Source organism: Mastigoproctus giganteus, chromosome 2 (assembly GCF_048544385.1).
Source record: "Mastigoproctus giganteus isolate SK-2022 chromosome 2, ASM4854438v1, whole genome shotgun sequence".
NCBI classification, from domain to species: Eukaryota; Metazoa; Arthropoda; class Arachnida; order Uropygi; family Thelyphonidae; genus Mastigoproctus; species Mastigoproctus giganteus.
This window is the reverse complement of record NC_143576.1, coordinates 123,954,579-123,976,692: the sequence shown is the minus strand read 5'-3', so window position 1 is coordinate 123,976,692 and position 22,114 is coordinate 123,954,579. Positions and strand designations below refer to the sequence as shown.

General features: G+C 36.9%; 1 protein-coding gene across 1 annotated transcript; it reads right to left on the bottom strand.

Annotated features, from left to right (window-relative positions):
- Positions 1 to 8,184: 8,184 nt before the first annotated feature.
- Positions 8,185 to 9,185, bottom strand: LOC150089541 (uncharacterized protein CG1161). The gene has a single exon (XM_090368657.1). It carries the CDS (start codon positions 9,069 to 9,071, stop codon positions 8,505 to 8,507), a length of 567 nt encoding a protein of 188 aa, XP_090224783.1. The 5' UTR covers positions 9,072 to 9,185; the 3' UTR covers positions 8,185 to 8,504.
- Between the last annotated feature and the right edge of the window lie 12,929 nt (positions 9,186 to 22,114).

Genomic DNA, 22,114 nt, shown 5'->3' with positions numbered 1-22,114 from the left:
TCAATAACTTTATGTAATACATTTTTTTTTCAAATTTCGGGCCCCAAAATTAAGATGCGTCTTATACATGAGGAAATACAGTATTTGTAATATAAATTATAAATAAAAATTATATATATTCACAAACTGGTAGTTATTTCAGTTGGGTATATTTAATAATACATTTATTATTTGTTTTAAATGCTTTAATGTTCTTTTTTGAACATACATGAATTGCATGAAATTTAAAAGAAAATATGTAAAAATTAACATAATTATATAAATATAAAAAATATATATATATACAATTATAACATTTTAATCAGTGAGATGGTTGGGTTTGACGGGTGGCACAGTGTTTTAATATGAGGATTTATTGTGGATAGGCTTACTCTCAGCTTCTCTTCTACCAACTTTAGTCTCTCTCTCTCTCTCTCTCTCTTTTTTTTTTTTTTTTTTTGTTTAATCTCATTTAAAGAGGAAAACCCCATTTAGCACAAGTAGGAAATAGAAAATGGCAATAAAATTCTAATTGCCTTTTCAGAAATTCGTGGATATTCATTTTGATTCAAAATTTGCTAATATTAGTGTTATTAAAGTGAATTTCCAGCGACTGGTCACTATGGATCTCAGCCAATTCTTCCTCTTGCAGATTAAGTTCTAACATCGGAAGGTTCCTTGTTGCAAATAGTTCTCTATGCACAAATATTTTTTGGTATCAAGGGATAGAAAGTAATGCTCAATTTTTTGTCTTTAACAGTTCTAATGTTTTGCTTATTATATTAATTATTTTAGCATAATTCATTTTGGTAGTCAGGGGAAACATTTCTAATTTTTTTTCATTTACATATTTTTTCCATATACTCAACTTTCCTTTAAAAGCGAACAGCTTATCAGTAGAAGAGATTAAATTTTCCTATGGGCCTTGCATACTGATATTTAATTTATTAAGCTGCACTAATAAATCTGCTAGAAAGGCTAATTTACAGTGTCAAATTTCATCACTTAAATAATCACAAAATTCTGATTGCTCCAGTGAAAAAAAAATATGAGCATTTCCTCAAGCAATTCATACATACACATAAGTGCATTTCCTTTTGATAATCACCAAACCTGATCACATTTATTAAAGAGAAATGATCAGATTCCAGTTACTCACACAATTTTATGAAAATACGTATTTTTTGGGGTCTAGTTTTGATATAATTGACCATTTTAACTGCTTAATCAAGTACAAGTTTTAAATTGGGTACGACTGTCTTCGTTACTAGAACTACTCTATATCTAAAACAGTGTGTTGTAATAATATTTGAATTGTGTCATTTTACTAAGCTTAGAATACCTTTTAGTCATCGCAGGAGCACCGTTGGTACAAATGCCAACACACAATTTCCATAATATACCACACTTTTGTAAATAATTATTCATTACTTTGAAAATATCTTGGCTGGTTGTTCTTTTGGCGAGTTCTTTGCAACAACAAAAAAAAAGAAAAAAAAAAAAAGAAAAAAAAAAAAAAAGATGAATAATTGTGTCGTTTTCAATAAACCTGACAAATCCTATTAATTGAGCTTTACCCCTAAAATCTGTAGAATTATCTACTTCAATGCAAACAATCGCCCAAAATTATTAATATTTCAAACTTATTTTTCAACATCATCAGACATTGTTATTATTATTATTAGCCATATGGTACAAGGAAGCCTAATGTTTATGCTGCATCAGCCAAAAAAAATTCCCAAGTTACCCTGAGAGAGAGAAGCAGAAAGGAATCACCAAGAAAGAGAAGAATAATGATACCCAGCTCAGGACCCTGGACATGCAAGCCCATACTCACCAGATGTAAGCCCCTCTTATACGCCTACTAATTGTGCTGTTCGAGAGTGGTACAATCATTTTTTTTCCAGCTTCCTCACCCAAAATACTTTTCATGATTACCCGAAATGCTGGTAAAATCAGACTTTCTGCAATCAGGTGAGATTTCTTTCTTTCTTTTTTTTTTTTTTTGCCACCAGTTCGGCTACTAAATAGCTGGCTTCTTGAGCTTTATCAGACATTTTAGCCATATTATAAAATCCTGTACCTTGTTTTCTAGTAGAGGCCAGCAGTCTTTTAAAACACTTCACAGTTTTGGATGATAAATTCTCTTGTTTCGTAGAAAAATTACACTGCAATTTACTCGTCACCATTGATTCATTCAACAATTTTAAACCACACACAAAGGTAGAGGACAATCTAGGATACCAGTATACGAAAATCCATCACCAAATAATCATCATATTTACGACATGTTTTCTTCTTTTTTAATGTTGATGGTTGCTTGTTTTTGTTTGTCATTTTCTCCAAGCTCGTTGTTATCAATTTGCCTCTTTGATTATCTTTCACTAGAAATTTATCCATTGCTAATAATTTCTAAAAAAATTAAAGTTACTTCTAGAATGTACTAATACAGTTAAATGAAAATACCTGTTCTATATGAATTAACTGAATATGGCATTTTAGAGATATAAAAACACAAAGGAAATCTCTTACTATGCTGCTACAACTGTAGGGTGTCTGGGAAAGTCTCTGAAATTATAAGAATGGCTGAATAAAGGTGAACAAAGGATTAAAGGTGAACAGATCCAGTACCAGGAATCAAAATGTGACATCACACTGACCGCTGGAAGGGACTGGCATTGGTGCAGCATAAATAAATGAATTTTTTTATTATAAAACTTGGATTTATTAATTTTTTTTATTTGTATTTTCCGTTCCACACCTGAACCATACTTGCAGCACACAGGTCGAGAAAAACTGGTTTAGAGGTTGAGGTAATCTCTAATAGAGTTACATGACCTTATCACAAAATGTGCTGTCAAATAGGAGCATGGGAACTGCAAATTATTTTTTAAAAAAATGATGCAAGAAATTTTAGAAGGGCTAAGAGTAATTCTTTGCCCCATCGAAGAATTACCTGGAAATTGGTATTTAAGGAATCAGCAATGGATATTTGAGAAGTTAAAGCTTTTTGTGCAGATAAAGTTTACTCAAACTGGAAAGTAGTGAGTTACAATTGGGAAAACTATGGAGAGGTTTCCAGTCAGTGGCAGATCATTAACATACAAGAAGAAAAGAGTGGAAGAAAGAACTGAACATGGAGGAACAAAAGCATAAGTGAGAAGACAGAGCCATCTACCATCACTCACAGTAATTTGTCAGAGAGAAAACTGGTTATCCAATTGGTATTAATATTGGCAAAATGATACAAAGAAGCATAGTTTCTTGCATCATGTAGCCAACTAATATGAATTGGGTAAATGAAGCAGATAAATTTTTTTAAAAATTTAAAAAAAAAAAAAAAAAATCATCAACTTCATTTGCCTCTTTCTTCTAATAACTTGTTCAAACTATTTAAACTTATTCAAACTATCCACTTCCACAACACCAGATGGGAAATTTATTGTAACAATCAATTACTCTGACTGAATACAAATTTCCACATCTATTTTCTGTAGCAATCTTTTCTTCAATTGCTGTCCCTTTTGTATGTCATCTGAGAAAGAGAAAAGACACCATCAGCATTTTATTATTATTAAGATCTGTACTGCAAAAAACTTTATTGCAATACCTCATCACAGCTGCAGGCTAGAGTATATTTTTGAAATAATAACACAAATAAAAGGAAATAATAAAATAAATAAGAGTAAAATAAATGAGAGAGTCAGGTAAAGAGGGAAAGATAAAAAAAAAAAGCATGTAATATATATTAATCAAACCAGGTATTCCACCAAGGCCAACATAGAGATAACTGGCCTTGATGGAATACAGTGGTGGTCTCATCAACATACATTAGATGGTAGGCAAGTTTACAAACATATCGGTATAATCAAGGCTATTTTTTTCTGCCAAAATGATGTTCAGGAAGTTAAAGATAAATGCAAATAAAAATTATTGCTGCATTGTGCATCAACAGAGAGTTAAGCTGGATGCACAGCTTGCCTGTGACTCATCTATTTAAGCATTCACCAAACACAATGCTTAGTTAATAATTAAAATGCTTAATAAAGCCACAATTTATTCAGGGGCATCATGTAGCAATAGACATTAACAGTATTAAAAAAAATAATAAGAAATTACAGTAAAACATGCAAAAACATGCTTTTACTAAATAAATTTTTATAAAAATGTTTTGAATAATAAATGAGAGAGAGAGAGAAATATCTCCCTAGAGAAGCCAAACCTGACTATCAGTGGTCAGTATCAATAGATCACCAATATACAATAATAGTTTGTTACAACAGCAATAGGAGAATTGTTATACTCTACAGAAATGCAAGTTTTGTTTATTTCAGCTGCATTAAAAACCCAATTTCAGTTTAAGAACCATACATGTAAAATGTTTGCTTTGTGAAGAGCACATTTTTTTAATTATATTAATCACAGCAAATCCATTAAATGTATCTTATTTCAATTTTTATTAAAATCCAGAGGAAATAAGTAAAGTGCATTACAGCATTATGTTGTGAGATACATGCTCCTATTTGTTTATTTTACTGAATCAAATAGCATACAGTAGGAAATAAGTATATTACAAAAAGTTGAGGTACATGAAGTGAAGCAGAGAATTACTTTTATATATTTGTTAATCAATTAGTAATTAATTAGATTTTAAATGGACTATCTTTTTTGTGGGTTAGTTTTAACAAGAAAAAGTGAATTATCTACACAATTACACTATTATGATAAAACCAGTTTATCTTTTCCAAATGGTTTATTCTTCCCAGCTAAAAACATTGACAATATGATTGAACATTACATTGCCAAAATCAGACAGGTAATCTTAATTCAAGAAAAGCAGTAATGGTGTTGTATATTAAAGATAAGTTATTTGCAAAAAAAATATGGGTTGGAGATTAAAAGCAAATGAACAGGATGGGCAAAGAACAGATTAATTATTTAACAGAAAACATGTTATTTACAAAAATACATGTGGATGCAGCACACTGTACATCAAAACACATTGAGATTATACAAGAGAATATGGAAATATCCAAAATATGATATGACTGAAGGAGAAAACAGTGAGATAGAAAATTTTAGAAACAAACAAACCAAGGTCTGGAAATTAGAAAGTGAAATCTAGGGAACAAAGAAGAAACAACAATACCTGGAAGAAAAAGACCAAAAAACAGAAGAGGGCTGCTGGTGAGTATTTATAAATCACACTACAGTCATAATAAAACTGAGAAAAAATACCTGAGAAGTCACCACAATATTTCTAGAATGTACCAACTTTACAAAGATCAGTGTGCAGCAGCAGGTACTAAAATAGCCAGAGCTTATATTCAGAGTTGAAAAAATATTCAACTCTGAATATAATTTGGGATTTAGGCCTCCTTCAAATGACACATGCGATTCATGTGATCAATTTCTGGTTAAAATGAAAGAAGCTTCCTTAGAAGAACAACAAGGTATACAGGTGGAGTTCGACAATCATTTACTTCAGGCTCAATGATGTTAGCCTCAATGAAAACAAATGATAAGATAAAATAAGATCACTTAAAATATCCCATGAAAAAGTTACGATGGTTGATTTGCAAAAAAGCTTGCCAACTCCAATATTAACAAACTCCCAGAGCTTTTATTCACTGCAACTCTGGTCTTTTAATTACACAGTATACAAGAAATCTTCATGCCTATGTAGGGTGAATCGATTGCTGAGGGTGGAAGTAATGAGATGGCTTCTTGTTTATTAAAATATGTCACTTCATTGACACTTTCCTTCTGAAATAAGTAAGCTAATGATTTAGTCAGATAATTGTTCTTCACAGAAAAGGAACATGAAAATGATTTTGTGCTACTGCTACAAGTAAAACCCCAATTAAAAGAAATTAATCAGAAATTTCTTCTTCTTGGACATAATCACACAGAAGCCAGTTCTGTACATTTAATCATTGTGTTTAATGATTCTGTACTTTGCTATAATGATACCATGGGAGGGACTGGCAACAACCTGCTTGCATGATTGGGAAAAAGATGGGTGAAATGGAAGTGTTTTTTTTGGCAGATGCTGCATAAGCTTGCTTTCTTGCATCATATGCCTCTACTAATGCTAATCTCAGTTTTTTTCAATGGAAGCACAAGACTTCAAAAATTTTAAGTTCATGGGTTGATAATTGCTTCCAAAGATATTTCACAACTTACACAAAAAATTGGGGTTTGAAAATTGAAGCACGATTAATTGTGTTTAGTTAAGAGTTTAATGTTAAGAGTTTACTTGAATTGTAACAAAAAGAATAATAATGTGTTTTCATTAAAAAAAAAGTTTATATCGACATTTGAAATATAAACAGTTTTTTTCTTTTCAGTGAATCTTTGTTTGAGTTTGCATTAGTATCAGTTATGCAAAATTATCTTACATCCAGTTGAACATGACAAACTACAATATTAAGTCCAACATAATAACAACATTCTTTTTTTTTTTTTTTTTGAATTATGCTGAATTGAATATATAAAACAATCGATGTAAAGAATCACAACTTATTTACTTAGAAATAAGCTTGATAAGAAAGTTAGCTAAATAGTTATTGGACATTAAGTCCATAATGGAAGAATGTCTAGTTTGGAGCCACACAATATTAAGTCCAAAGAAAAAAAGGGTTTTTTGAAAACTTTATGTCATTTAACATTTATATATCAGTGAAATGTTGTATATAAACTGTTTGCTTATTATTTAGCTCTGAAAATTGATAAAAATGGGGCAGAATAAAATTTCCCAAGCTTTTGTAAAATTTTTAAAATGTGACTTAATTTTTATCTTGCTCTGAGGTACAGATATGCAGTGCATACAGGCTAAACATTTGTATCAGCACAGAATGATAACTGGCTTAGTTGGTGCAACCCCTGGCTTAATGCCGTTAGGGGTTTGTAAAGGTAGGGTACCTGCATGTACCTAGGAACCTTACAATAAAGATCATAAAGTTCATATTTATTTATTTATCAGTTCTCTGCTAACACATATTTTTGTTCAACTTTAGAAAATGACTCTTACCCATGGATTTTTGCAAGAGCAAATGATGGCCAGATGCCCAATGCTTCACACTGATTGGCTGCTAATCACTACAATTTTGCATTAGAGTGAATGCTCTTCTACAAGTCAGTGGAGCCAGCAGGAATACAATAGACAGGCCAGTAAACCTGTCTATTGTATTCTGACCTTTGTTTGTAGTAGGGGCTTTTGCAACACACTTCCACTCCACTAGTGAAAAAAGGTCAAGTTAGATTATGTCACAAAATTCATGATGGATTCAAGCGAAAAAAGGTGCATACTAAATATTATGGATACTGTTTTTCGCTAGAATCCATCCTGAATTTGGTGGCATAAACTAACCTAACCTTTTTTAGTACAGAATATGCAGCAATGTACACTAAACGTTTTTCAGTTGAATCAGGCCCAAATTTGGGGTATAAAGTAACCTAACCTTTTTTAACTAGTCATTACAGCAAATGAAAAATGCATGAACACATCTGTTACCAGCCTGTCTATCATATTACTTCTGGCTCTACTTGCATGCGGAACAGCATTCACTCTAATGCAAAACTGTAGTGCTTAGCAGGCAATCAGTGAAAGCAGTGGGCATAGCCAAATCTCACCATCATTTGCTATCACAGAGATCCAAAAGTAAATCTTTTTCTGAAGTTTAAACAATATATTTCTTCTTTGCCTCTTGTAAATGTGTCATCAGTGCATGTGATCAAGAATTTGACACACGTTCCATAATGTAATGCTAAAAACAAACTAGTTTTATTATTGTGTAGATAATTCAATTTATCTTGAAGTAACTTAGTTATTACTTTTTTATTTTTATCAATCAGAAAAACGAAATATTACGTTAATTTAAGTGAAAAAAAAAAAAATCTAAACTAAAATACAATACAGTGTGCATTACCTAATTTATTTCTTGTTAAACTCAAGACAATCCACATTTTAAACTTCCAAGAAAAGTTTTTCAAACTGTCAAGGTGGTCAGTCTAATTACAAGTTCACATGCATTTGCAATTAATCCTAGCACGGGGAATTTGATGTTTGCATGTGTTAGGTAAACTTTCAATAAAAATTATATTAATCTTGATTTGTTTCCGTATATTAACATTCCAATTGTTAATGTTTTCCAATTCAAACACTGGTCATCATTTAATTTCGGGAATGCGAAAAAATGTCTGTTTAAACCTGGAAAATTTTTTATTTTTCCAAATCTACATTACACTTGACATCATTTAATGTAACATTTCACTACACCAAATAATTAAACTTTATCACACACACCATCACACAAGGTAAATATATATATATATCACATACATACAATGAATATCTCCTATGCAGCAACCTTAACCCAACTTTGGCATGTGTTTGTAGATCTACAGAGCCAGTGTTTTATGGTAATTAATTCTTTGCGAACCATGAATTTAATTCAGGCAAATAATAATAAATCAGTTTTACCGGTGTCATAATTTACATGGTCTGTAAGCGGTTGTTGTTCTTAATTTAACATGGTATGGCGATCATATATATTACGCCTTTGTTCTTGGACTTGTCTCTTCCATTTATCCTGTTGTTGACCGACTCTGTTCAAAACATTAGTGCTACCAGTGCGTGGTCTAGGAACAGTGGCCATTGGTTCATCTTGTAGTGTTACCTCTTCGTTGGTATGTTCTTGATAGGCTGCTCGACGTTTGTTCAAAAGAGGGTCGAGACACATCAAAAATAGCATATAAACTACTAAGAGTGAAATCAACCATATTAAAATAATAACGACTACTCGAATAGTAGTAGTATTTCGACTTTCATACCTACATTCACAACGTGGACAAAACTCTTTTTCTTTACTTTTCACATCATCTTTCGCTTGGGGCAAAATAACTCCCTCACAGTTGCACTTGGCAGGTACGACATTTCCAATATATAATTTCCGTTCTGACTTGGAACCATTGACAACTTCAGGGCTTGGACATATACATTTACATCGCACATCTTCAAAATGAGCACTACCAGAGTCTACGAGAAAGCAAATAAACACAATAATTAAACCACTTAGGTAGGAGTTCATCTTACCTGTTATACAAAAATTCACACGTTGCGTATCATTAAAAAGTCTACAATTTCAATTTATGAAAAGTATCACAAGATTAGATCCGCTGATAGAATTTCCAAAGTTGATACCTCATCGCGACCTCTGGTAGTCAACAAATTTTTAAATTCTAAATATATCATTAACATAATTTATTTACGAAAGGATACAATTCCTCCCCTAGCATATTGATTCAAATAAAAAAAAAAAAAAATAAAAATAATCTAAAGTCAAAATGGAAGCCATCTTATACACTCAGTGGCTACTTTATTATGCGCACATGTACAAAAGAAATTATGATTGATTAACTAGTGTAAGCTTCCTTCAATGGATTCAGAAAATTCACTAAATTTTGCCTTCGTTTAGACTACACAGATAAGAGACCATAAATTCAAATTGAGGAAGAGTCTTGAAGGATACATCTGCGAATATATTTGTCTTTAGCCAGCAAGGCAGTTGGTGTTATGGACGTGAATGGTTTCAAAAAATTCAATTAAGAATAAGACAAACTATCAGCGGGGACAGACAGATTATATGGGATATTTTTTTCCTTTGAATGATGCTGCACAAGCTTGCATTCTTGCATCATTTACCACAATTAATATTAAAGAGTAGTCTACTTTAGCCCAGAGAACAGACCGGATTCAAAGGGCTCATTAAGGAAAGGGGGATGGGTTATGCTGTTTTAATTGAGAAAAACATAAAATTGAAGGAAATGCATCCAGTTGAGATGGCAATGTTAAGTCAGTATGATATGACATCAGCACTGCGAAAGCAAAAATAAGAGTAGGAGTGTGTTATCATTGGCATTAGTTGAGGCATATGATGCAAGAAAGCAAGTTTATACAGCAGTCAAAAAAAAAAAAAAAAAAAAAACCACTTTCCCATTTAACCCATTCGGTAACTAAAAATGTATGCCTAGTTCAGCCTTAAATTTAATAAAGCTATCAACTACATCAACAGAAGGAAGTCTGTTCCAGCAATCAACTACCCACTGGCTAAAGGGAAACTTCTGCACATCTATTCTACAACTGTCTTTTCTCAATTTCAATCTATTCCCCCTCAGGTTCTTAATCAGAGCAAGCGGAAGTACCCATCAGCATTGAGCCTGCTCAAACCATTCGAAGCCTTTTACACCTCGATCAGATCACCTCGAAGGTGCCTAGTTTTCAACAGATGCAAATTGAAGAAATTAAGAATTTCGTCGTAAGCACACCCATTTGATCCTCTCACCAATTTTGTTGCCCTTCCCTATACTCGCTCTAGCAACTCTACATCCTTCCTAAAATGAGGACTCCAGACCTGTATACTCTATTCAAGGTATAGCCTGACCATTGCCTTATATAACGGGATAATCACCTCACTTCCCTGATAGCAAAATTCCTATATATCATAGACAAGACTCCATGACCTGCCCTGGCAGCGCGTCTACACTGTTCAGCCAATTTCATATTTCACTGCACAATTACCCCAAGGTCTTTTTCATTCTCCACCTCCCTGAGAGTAGTGCTACACAGCTGGTACGTTTCTTTTGGGTTTCTGCTACCCATAGGGAGTACTTTGCATTTGTCAATGTTAAACTTCAGTTGCTACTTCTCAGACCACCTGCCTACATTTCTAGATCCAGTTGCAGTAGCATACTGTGTTTATTGTCATTGACAACCGTGCCAACCTTTGTATCATCTGCAAACTTGGACATTAAGCCTGATATACCTTCATCGATATCATTGATAAATACACAAAACAACAATGGGCCCTGCACCGAAAACTGGGGGACTCCGCTAATAACATGAGTCCACGTAGAGCAGTATCCATTTATCACCCCTCTGTCGTCTCCCACTGAACCATCACTTTATTCATTGTAGTAACTTGTTCTTAATACCATACCACTCCAAACTGTACAGCAGGCTTCCATGTGCAGCAGTATCAAAAGCTTTCCTAAAATCCAAGTATATGTGATAACAAAATAATTTTTTGCATTCAGTTCTTTTGTGACCAGATCGTAGTAGCCAATCAAATTGGTCAGACTAGACTTCTCCTTAACCAACCCATGTTGTGTCTGAACTGTGTTACTGCTGTCTTGTCTAGGTGATCCTGTATCACCTCTTTAACCAGTGATTCCATTATTTTCTTCAAAACATAAGTTAAAGTAACAGGTCTATATTTATTTGTGCCACCCTTTGAACCCGCTTTATGAATTGGGGATACATTTGCACATCTCCAGTCCAAAGGGACCTCCTCTGATTCTAAGTATGCCCTCATAATTATGGCTAAGGGTTTTCTAACTTCCTTTGCCACCTCTTTTAATATAACTGGATAGACTCCATCTACCCCCGGTGCCTTTCTGATGTTTAACTTCAACAGTTTCACCTCCACTTTGCTCTCAGTTATTACAAAATCATTTTACTCCCTGTTAGAGTTTGATAAACATCTGGCCCTCTCCTTCTTGAACAACTCCTCATGTGTGAATGTAGATGCAAAATACTCACTTAGTTCGGCAGCTATCTAAGAAGGATCATCAATAATCGAACCATCGATATCAAGTGAACCAAACTGATTCATCCCCTTCCTTCTAGAGTTTGTACAAATAAAGAAGTCTTTGCTATTTTTCTTTGAATCCTTTGCCAAAGATTTCTCGTAATCTGCCTAACCTCCTTTGACTTGATTACAGACTAGTTTATATCTGCCATAGGCTTCTGTATCACCTGAAAATTTATATGCATCCCATTCATGCGTTTTACTTTTCTGCCACAAGCCTCCTTTATTCATTTCAGATCCATTTAGGCCTGAACCTTGAACAGTTTTCTTAGTTAGTATAAAAAGCCTAGTAGCCTCCAAGATTAAGTCCCTGAAGGCTTCCCATTTAGCAGCATTTTCGAGAGGCAACCAGAGAGCGTAATACTCTTAATCTGGCTGTAAGCAGTGATCATTTGTGTATTAAGAATTTGCAAATAAAGGAATCACTAGGTTGGCAGTAATAACAGTCTACTGATATGTGTTATTTAAAGATATAATTACCATCAGCGGTAAAAGAAAGAGTATCTGCTTCCGTAAAGATGACTACAGTGGTCTTTTCTGCTTTGAATCTACTTAAGTCAAGTTCTGCTTTGAATCTACTTAAGCTATCAACTTCTACACCGACAGACGGCAGTTTGTTCCAGCAATCTACCACCGGCTGGCTAAAGGCAAACTTCCGCACATCTATCCTACAACCGTCTTTTCTCAATTCGAATTTATGCCCTCTCAGGCGATTATTCTGAGCAAGAGGAAGAATCCCATCAGCACTGAGCATGCTCAAACCATTCAAGGCTTTATACACCTCAATCAGATCACCTCGCAGGTGCATAGTGGCGCCTCCGTAGCCAGGTGGGAAGGAGCAGCAGTGTGTGGCACACGCTTCTTCATTAGATCGGGGTTCGAGCCCGTCACCACCAAATACGAAGGATGCGGAAAGGTCAGCGAATGACCAGAGCAAATTCCGAGCAATATGGCCTTAGTTGCTAATGCTCCTAAAAACAAATAACAAACAATAGGTGCATAGTCTCCAGACACTGTAATTTGCAAAATTTAAGCCTTTCTTCGTAAGAGCAACCCTTTGTTCCGTTCAGTAATAGTAGTGTACTTTGGCATTACAAGAGTGGCATGTGCTGCAAGAAAGTAAATAATTGTGCAATCAGATATGAAGTTTTCTGAGCAACGCAGCAGGCTGCCAGAGGGAGTTTTGTCAATGATATACAGGAATTTTGTTAGGAGGGAAAATGAGGAGATGATCCCTTTGTATAAGGCAACGATCAGGCCACGTTTTGAGTATTGCGTACATGTATAGAATTTAAATACTGTCTCAGACCATAAAGGCGACTATGATGGTCTGAGACAGTATTTAAATTCTATACAGTGGGACCAACTGATGATGTCACAAACAGCAAATTCAAAATGGGAAGCATTCAAGGAACTAATCTTGGAAGCTACTAGGCTTTACATACCAACCAAGAAATATTGTTCAAGGTTCAGGCCTAAATGGTTGTCAGATGAACTAATGAGACATGTGGCAGAGAAGAAAAATGCATGGGATACATACAAATTAATGGGTGACATGGAAGCCTATGATAGATATAAGTTGGTCTGTAACCAAGTCACAAAGGAGATTAGGCAGGCAAAGGAAGATTATGAGAAATCCTTGGCAAAGGATGCAAAGAAAAACAGAAAAGAGTTCTTTACCTATTTAAACTCAAGAAGGAAAGGGATGAATCAGATTGGTCCGCTGGATGTTGATGGTTCAACAGTTGAGGATCCTGCTCAGGTGGCTAACAATCTAAACAAGTATTTTGCATCTACATTCACACATGAGGAGTTATTCAGGAAGGGGAATGTCGTAGGTGAAGTAAACATTGGCAGTGAGCTGGATGATTTTGAAATAACTGAGAGGAAAGTGGAGGAGAGATTGTTGAGGATAAACATAAAAAAGGCACACGGGGTGGATGGGATCTATCAGTTATATTAAAGGAGGCAGCAAAGGAAGTAAGCAAATCCCTAGCCATAATTATGAGAGATTCTTTGGACTCAGGGGAGGTACCCATAGACTGGAGATGTGGAAATGTAACCCCAATTCACAAAGGAGGATCAAAGGCTGACACAAGTAATTATAGACCTGTTAGTTTAACTTCGGTTCCAGGAAAATTAATGGAGGCACTGGTTAAAGAAGTACTGCAGGATCATCTAGAGAAGAATTCAGTTATAGCCCAGACACAGCATGGTTTTGTTAAGGGCAGGTCTTGTCTGACCAATTTGATTGGATACTATGATGTAGTCACAAAAGAACTGGATGCAGGGAATAACTTTGATATTGTATATTTGGATCTTAGAAAGGCTTTTGATACTGTTGTGCATGGCAGACTGCTGCACAAATTGGAGCAGTGTGGCATTGGAGGCAAATTGCTACTATGGATAAAGGGATGGTTGAGTGGCAGAAGACAGAGAGTGGTAATCAATGGACACTGCTCAACGTGGACTAATGTTATTAGTGGAGTTCCTCAGGGTTCAGTGTTGGGTCCATTTTTGTTTTCTGTACTTATAAATGATATTGATGATGGTATGCATACGATTGCATACGATACAAAGGTTGGCAGGGTTGTTAAGGACACTACTGATGCTATGCTGCTCCAACAGGATCTGGAAAGGTTGAGCAGATGGGCTGAGAGGTGGCAAATGATGTTTAACATTGACAAATGTAAAGTACTACGTATGGGCAACAGTAACCCCAGATCAACGTATCAACTCTGTGGAACTACGCTGACAGTGGTAGAGAATGAAAAGGACCTGGGGGTAATTGTGCAGGCAGACATGAAATTCTCTGAGCAATGCAGACGAGCTGCAAGAGTAGCTCATGGTATCTTGTTAATGATATACAGGAATTTTTCTAGCAGGGATAGGGATCTGATTATTCCCTTGATAAGGCATTGGTCAGGCCACACCTTGAGTACTGAATACAGGTCTGGAGGCCTCATTTCAAGAAGGTTGTAGAGCTGCTGGAACGAGTACAGAGAAGGGCAACAAGATTAGTGAATGGAACAAAGGGTTGCTCTTACGAAGAAAGGCTTAAGTTTTGCAAATTACAGTGTCTGGAGACTAAGCATCGGCGAGGTGATCTGATAGAGGTGTATAAGGCTTTGAATGGCTTGAGCATGCTCAATGCCGATGGGATTCTTCCTCTTGCTCAGAATAATCACTTCAGAGGGCATAAATTCAAATTGAGGAAGGACGGATGTCGGATAGATGTGCGGAAATTTGCCTTTAGCCAGCGGGCAGTTGGTTTGTGGAATAGACTTCCATCACTTGTTGTTGAAGTTGATAGCCTAAACAAATTTAAGGCTCAGCTGAACAGGTATTTCGAACAGACGGAGGGGTGAAATGGGAGAAGTGGTTGTGTTTTTTTTTTTTTTTTTTGGCTGATGCTGAATAAGCTTGCTTTCTTGCATCATATGCCTCTACTAATGCTAATGCTAAATGCTAATGCCTGGAGGCTTCATTTTAGGAACGATGTAGTTTTGCTTGAGCGTGTATAGAGATGGGCAACAAGATTAGTGAATGGAACAAAGGGTTGCTCTTATGAAGAAAGGCTTAAGTTTTGCAAATTACAGTGTCTGGAGACTAAGCGCCTGCGAGGTGACCTCATTGGGGTGTATAAAGCCTTGAATGGATTGAGCACGCTAAATTTTGATGGGATTCTTCCACTTGCTCAGATTACGAACCTAAGGGGGGCATAAATTCAAACAGAGGAAAGACAGTTTTAGAATAGATGTGCAGAAATTTGTCTTTAGCCAGCGAGTGGTTAATTGCTGGAACAAACTTCCATCTGTCGTTGTGGAAGTTGATAGTATAAATAAATTCAAGGAAGAACTGGACAAACGTTTAGAGGGAATGGTTGTGTGATTTTTTTTTTTTTTTTTTTTTTTGGCTGATGCCTCTCAAACTCATACGTGCCATCACATTCCTCTCTTACTATTACTATCTTCGAACTGTCGAAATTTTGTCACAGAAATGGTGCATAGTGATTGAATTGCTTCCCGCAGTTGTGGGAATTTGGATTATTTGGCGCTGTGTGTCGGGGAATTAAGAGTTTATGGAGCTTTACATTGAAAAAAATTAAAGGGAAAATGTACACGTAAAAAGTTCAGGAGGCTATAAGGAAGTTCATAGATGAAATGTAAAACGATGTTCGTAAAAAAAAAAAAAACAACGCTTGGAAAAAAGAAGGATAAAAGTATATAATCTTAAAACGCCAAACTAATAATCAGTCAGTTAATATAAAGTTATTTGGCACGGTTATATATTTTAGCTCATGTAGAGCGACTGTGTAAGCTAATTAAACTCTGCTGTGGTATTATTCTGTGATGATACAGAATTCTGTAAAACGCCAAGAATAAAGAGCGATGTTTATTCAGTTTATATTTGTTGTTGTGTTTTTAAGTTCTTTGTGGTCAACTATGTATGAACCATCCAACGGGGGACATTTCGGAAATGCACGCACTGGAGAACCCTTCGGAGACGCGAGGAAGTTTAATGGGCTTTTTTCACTCCGTGGCTGAGTTAGTCGGTCTCAGGCGTAGATAGCAAGGTTTCCCCCCCCCCCAGAAACTGGAGTTTTTTCGTCCAGCAAACAGGCAAATCGACCAGAGAACACACGCAATTTACAGACAAAATAAATATGGGTAAATGTAATCATTTACAGGGGACCCTAATATCATAATTTGACGACCCCTTCATGAGAGCCAAAGCGAACCCAGGGAACTACGAAGTCCCACCACCACATTAGAAGAAAAACAAAAAATGAAACTTCTATGCAAATGAAGGGAGCAAAAAACTGTTGCTCTATTTAGAGATTCCAACATTTACCAATATCAAATTATTGTTGAAATTCAAACACAAGTACAGTAACACAGGCAGTCGCACAAAATTGTAAAAAAAAAAAAAAAATGGCTATATAGGACATGAGAATCACATCATCTGCTAGTGTGTCCAAAAAAATTGCGTTTTCTGTCTTTGTTCTCTACCCCTGACCTTGATTAATTCAGGAGTGAAACTCCTTAGTTAGTCAAGTAACCGAGCCAAGGAGTGAAAAAAGACCATAAAGGCTCTTCGCGTCGTTGACCGGATTCGAGCTTTTGCAATTACCAATGACATCGCATTGTGCTTTTATCCACCAGAATACCAGACAATTCAAATCATGCAGTTAACACGCTCAATCTTTTTCTCACAATCAAGCGTTCTAAGTACATGGTCAAAGTGAGTGGTCCTCTAGGCACCTCAGACCACAACTTGGCGATAGTCTCTTCTACAATGCAGCCTTTCTCTAGTGACCATTTTCAACACTGAATGTTTTGAGAATGTTTGGCATTACAAGACCGCAAAATGGGACGATCTTCGAGATTTCTTTCCTTCTTTTTCTTGGTTGGATCATTGTACCAAATCTTCTGTTGTCAACGTTTGTTCAGATCGTATCAGTGAAATTGTTTTTGTAGGGATGGTATCCTTTATTCCACACTCCGACATAAAAGGTCGCCCTTTTTCTAAACCCTGGTTTCCCAATAAATGTGTTAAGGCTGCTCAAGAGAAGAACGTTGCACATCGTAATTATCTTGTATCCAAATCTCCAGGTTAATTTTCTGCCTCCACCAAAGCTCGAAACAATTGAAAAGCAGTTATTAATCAGTCGAAACCAGATTTCGAACAGGCTAGGAGTAGAAAAGCATGCTTCTTGTCCAAATGGCGGCCGAGAATACTGGTCTCTGCTAAAGCTATTGGACGCAACTTTTGCCCGTCTCTGATCCTACCTCTGTCAAAACTAGATGGTTCTATTGCCATTTCAGCCAAAGATAAAGATGACCTGATAACACCCTAGTTTTCTTCCAACACTTGTATTGATGACCTTGGTAAACCACCTCCCGCAATTCCCAGTACGTTCCATTTAATGCTTCCTGGGCTCTCTAGTCAAAAGAATGTCAGAAGGATTTTGATTAATCTTGATGCTAAGAAAGCTCCATTCCTGATAATATTTCGGCACTTGTTCTCAAAACGTGTGCTTCTGAACTTAGTCCTGTTCTGTGTCGCCTTTGTTTACTTTCTTGTTCCAAAGGTGGTTTTCCTTCTGCTTGGAAATTTTCTCATATCCAGCCAGTTCCTAAAAAGGGTGGCAAATCTCTCCCATTCAATTATTGTCCCATTGAACTTACTTCTATTCTTTCTAAAGTAATGGTGAAACCAATTAACTGCGAACTCTTAAACTATCTCAAACTTTCCATCTGATCAACGATCGCCACTATGAATTCCGTCAGTGTCCATACACTGGTGTTATTCTGGTTAATATTACCCATTTATGGACATATTTAATGGACAGTTTAGTGAAACTCAAGCAGTTGCTCTTTTTATCTCAAAGGCTTTTGATCGTGCTTGGCATAAAGGTCTCCTTAATGAGCTTCGATCCTATGGTTTGCCAAATATTTTTTGTAATTGGGTATCCATTTTTGTCCTGCCTGCTCACTGCAGGTGATGGCAGATGGTTCTCTATTTTCTAACTACCCACTAATGCTGGTGTTCTCCCAGTCTTTTCCTCTTCTTTATATTAATGACCTTCTTCCACTGACCGGAAATCCTATCTATATTTTTGCTAATGATAGCATATTGCGTTCCACCTTCAGTTTGAGAGACCTCACCGTGCATAAACAGCTTTAACTTCAAGAATATCCACTACCAATTCCTTAACTGCTGATCTCCAGGTATTCTCTAGTTGGACAAAGACAACTTAGTTGATTTCAATCCTTCTAAAACCTAGTTCTATCTTATACGTATCTTCGTATCTTGCAAAAAAAGAATTCTCTTGCTCCTATGCTTATATTCAACGACACTCAGCTTTCTAAGCAAATCTATATAACTCTATTGGGGATTACCCTGACTTCTAATCTCTCTCTCTCTTGGCATAAGCATATTACAAATGTTGCTTCCACTGCATCTAAAAATCTGTGTTTTATCTTTTGCTCTCGCCGTTACTTTTTTTCCAAACAGCTGTTTACTCTGTACAAATCGCCAATCCGCTCTACCATGAATGTTGTTCGTACGTCTCCGGCGGTGCCACTAAAACCCTCTCTCAGGCTTCTAAATTCCATTCAAAAGAAAGCAGTTAAGTTAAGCTTATTACTAAATATATTACCACTCTTATCCCACGTAAAATTAATCTTCTTCTTCTTCTTCTTCTTCGTCCTCGCCTTCTTCCCTCGTTCATATGGGGTCGGCATTCCTTTCCTTAATTCTCTTCCTCCATTCCTTTCTAACCAGGGCTATCTCTCTCCTTCAGCCTCTCTCCTTCAAATGCTCTGCCACCTTGTCCTTCTACCTCAGCTTAGGTCTCCCCCTTTTCCTCTTCCCTATCACCTCCAGCTTTTCACACCTCTTCCCTAAATACTCCTCACTTCTTCGTTCCACATGACCACGCTACCTCAACCTAGATTCCTGTATTTTTTTACTCAGAGGCCCACCTTAACCGTACCTCTAATGTAGTCATTTCTTAATCTGTCCTTCCTCGTCTCACCACACATTCATCTTAGCATCCTCATCTCCGCCACTTCCATCTTCTTCTCCTAGGCCCATGTAATCGCCCATGTCTCAGCACCGTACATCAATGCGGGTCTAACCACAGATTTATACACTCTTCCCTTCATTCTACAATTAACTTTCTTATCACACAGCACCCCATTCATCTTTCTCCAGTTCAGCCATCGACATTTCACTCTGTGCTGTATTTCTACACCAGTCCTCCATCCCTCTCAACGTTCGATCCCAGATACTTAAATTTCGAAACAGATGGTAGCTTTTCCTCCTGCAGTTTTATAGAACTCTCAACTTCTCCATTCAATACCATATATTGTCTTTGTTCTACTTATCCTCATGCCTCTATCTTCCAACGCTTTCCTCCACTCCTCCAATTTCTTCTCTGCCTTTCCTTGGGATGATTCGAACAGTACAATATCATCCGCGAACAGCATACTCCATGGTGGTCTTTTCACTTCTCTCACCAACACATCCATTACCAGATCAAACAGCTATGGGCTGAGACCTGATCTCTGGTGCAGTCCATCTTCTACAGAGAACCCGTCAGTCATACCTACACTGCTCTTAACCTGAGTCACCGCTCCCTCGTTCATATCTTTCACAAGCCTTACATACTTTTCCGATGTACCCTTCTCCCTCATACATCTCCATACCTCTTGTCTGGGCACTCTATCATATGCTTTTTCCAGGTCTATAAACACCATTGCAACTCTACTGTGCAATCCCACGTAAAATTAATAATATAGGTTATTTAAGCTATTCGTCTAAACTACTATAACTTAAGAAATTTGAGGAGGGATTGTGGTTGATCCAAACCTAGATCTATTATAGTTAGGGAAGGACGTAACGTGGTTGTTTTCCATTAAGATTATTTCTAAATATATTACCACTCTTCCCGAACTATATTATAAGCAGTTAGGTTAATTAATGATTCAACTCTATCAGAATCTCTCCACTTTCTCTCTCATAGACATTCTGTTTCTGTTACATGCCTTTTGTATAGATAGTGCAATGGTCACTGTTCTTCTGCATTGGCTCCTATAATTCCTGCTTTCTCTTTCAAAGCAGTCCGAACACGTGCCCACCAATCAACATCCTTTTGCTGGTTAACTTTAAACTCACAGAACCAAGTTTTTTAATTCCTCGTTTAGTCCTTCAACTGCGTTCTCCCGAATAACATTCCTTCATACGTAGTTCCTGAAAATTACAATCTATAGAAGTTCAAGTCTAATGTTATCAAATATCTTCTTTCATTTTCTTAACTTCAACCCATGCACGCTGCTGAATACTGTTGGTTCTAATATCCCTCCTGTTTGTGATTTTCAGAAAAAAAAAATGAAGCGGTTAGCTTGGTAGAGTCTATTGAATTTGTTGTGGAGTTTGCTTGAAGAGGAGGATGCATGTGGTACCCAAAACTAGGAACACAGTCGTGTTCTTCTTTCTTTTCTGGCCGTTATTCATTTTCCTTTTTCAAATCTTTAGAGGTGTTACCATATTGCCTGGTCTGCCACTCTGAGGAGGGGATCATGAATTCTGAAGTTTGATTTGGCACAATGGGGAAGTGTTCTTGTGGGTTTCCCCAGAGAAGTTGTAATTTTGATAGATGGTTACATTTCTTTTAAAAAATATGAGCATTGTAGATTCTGTGAATATATATACTTTGTATATTTGTACAGTGTGTGTGGGCATACACTGAGTGATCACTGAATCATGACCACTTACCTAATACTTCGTAGGTCCTCCTTTTGCCCTCAGTGCAACAGCTATACGACGTGGCATTGATTCAACAAGATGTCGCAAGCGTTCGGGAGGTATGCCCACCCAAGCTGTATGTAGTGCGGTCAGCAATGCAGTTATGGAGGTGAAGAGTGTATCCAGACGCCTGATATGCCTTTCCATAGTGTTCTACAAGTGCTCTATGGAATTGATATCGGGGGAGTCCGGAGGCCAATCGATATGCTGGAAGTCAGAACTGTGTTTCTGAAACGATTCCTGCACAACAAGTGCCCGATGATTCGGCGCATTGTCATCTTGGAAGACACCATCGCCTATCGGGAAAAAAAAATTGTAACATAGCAGGGTGATACAGTCAGAAAGGAGTTAACGATAGCGGAGACCACTGATACGTTGTTCCACATGGACCAGGGTTCCAAGTTAAACATGCGACACACCGTACAACCGCCTGCACCTGCACTTTTGATACCGCGCATGATGGATCAAGAGCCTCATGTTATTGACGCCAAATGGGTACACGACCATTTACGATATGGAGTAAATAACGTGACTCATGCGACCAGCACACCTTCCAATCTTCTAACGTCCAACCGGCATGCTCTTTGCACCAGGCGTGTCTTTTACGCAGGTGAACCTTGGTTAGGAGAGGAGGCCGTAGGGGTCGTCTGCTGGTATAACCCATCCGTGTGAGCATGCCAGATATTGTTCCGGGTTGGCCAATGTTGTATCGGGTAGTCAACTCTTCAACAGTGCTGCTCCTGTTTGCCTGTATGAATCGTCGGACCCGGCGCTCACCTCTAACATCAACCTTTCGCTGATCTTTGCAGTTTTGTGTCGGGTCGTTGTTTGACAATTTTGACGCCAGTCCTGGTACACTTTAACTACGGCGCTGTCGAACACCCCACCAGTTTTAGCCGTTTGGGAAATCGATGAACCAGCCGTCGAGCACCCACAATTTGTCCTTTATCAAAGTCCGATAAATCCTTCCTTTTACTCATCACGCTAGGAATTTTATTAACTACTGAACCACTGAGACCTTATCTATGCAACGTAGGTCGATTAACTCCGCACTCTCGTACCTCACGTGGTCAACGGGTCGCGTTCAGGTTTTCATAGGGGTGGTCATAATTCAGTGATCACTCAGTGTATATATACAGTAAACTATCGCTAATCCGGGTGCAGTTAAT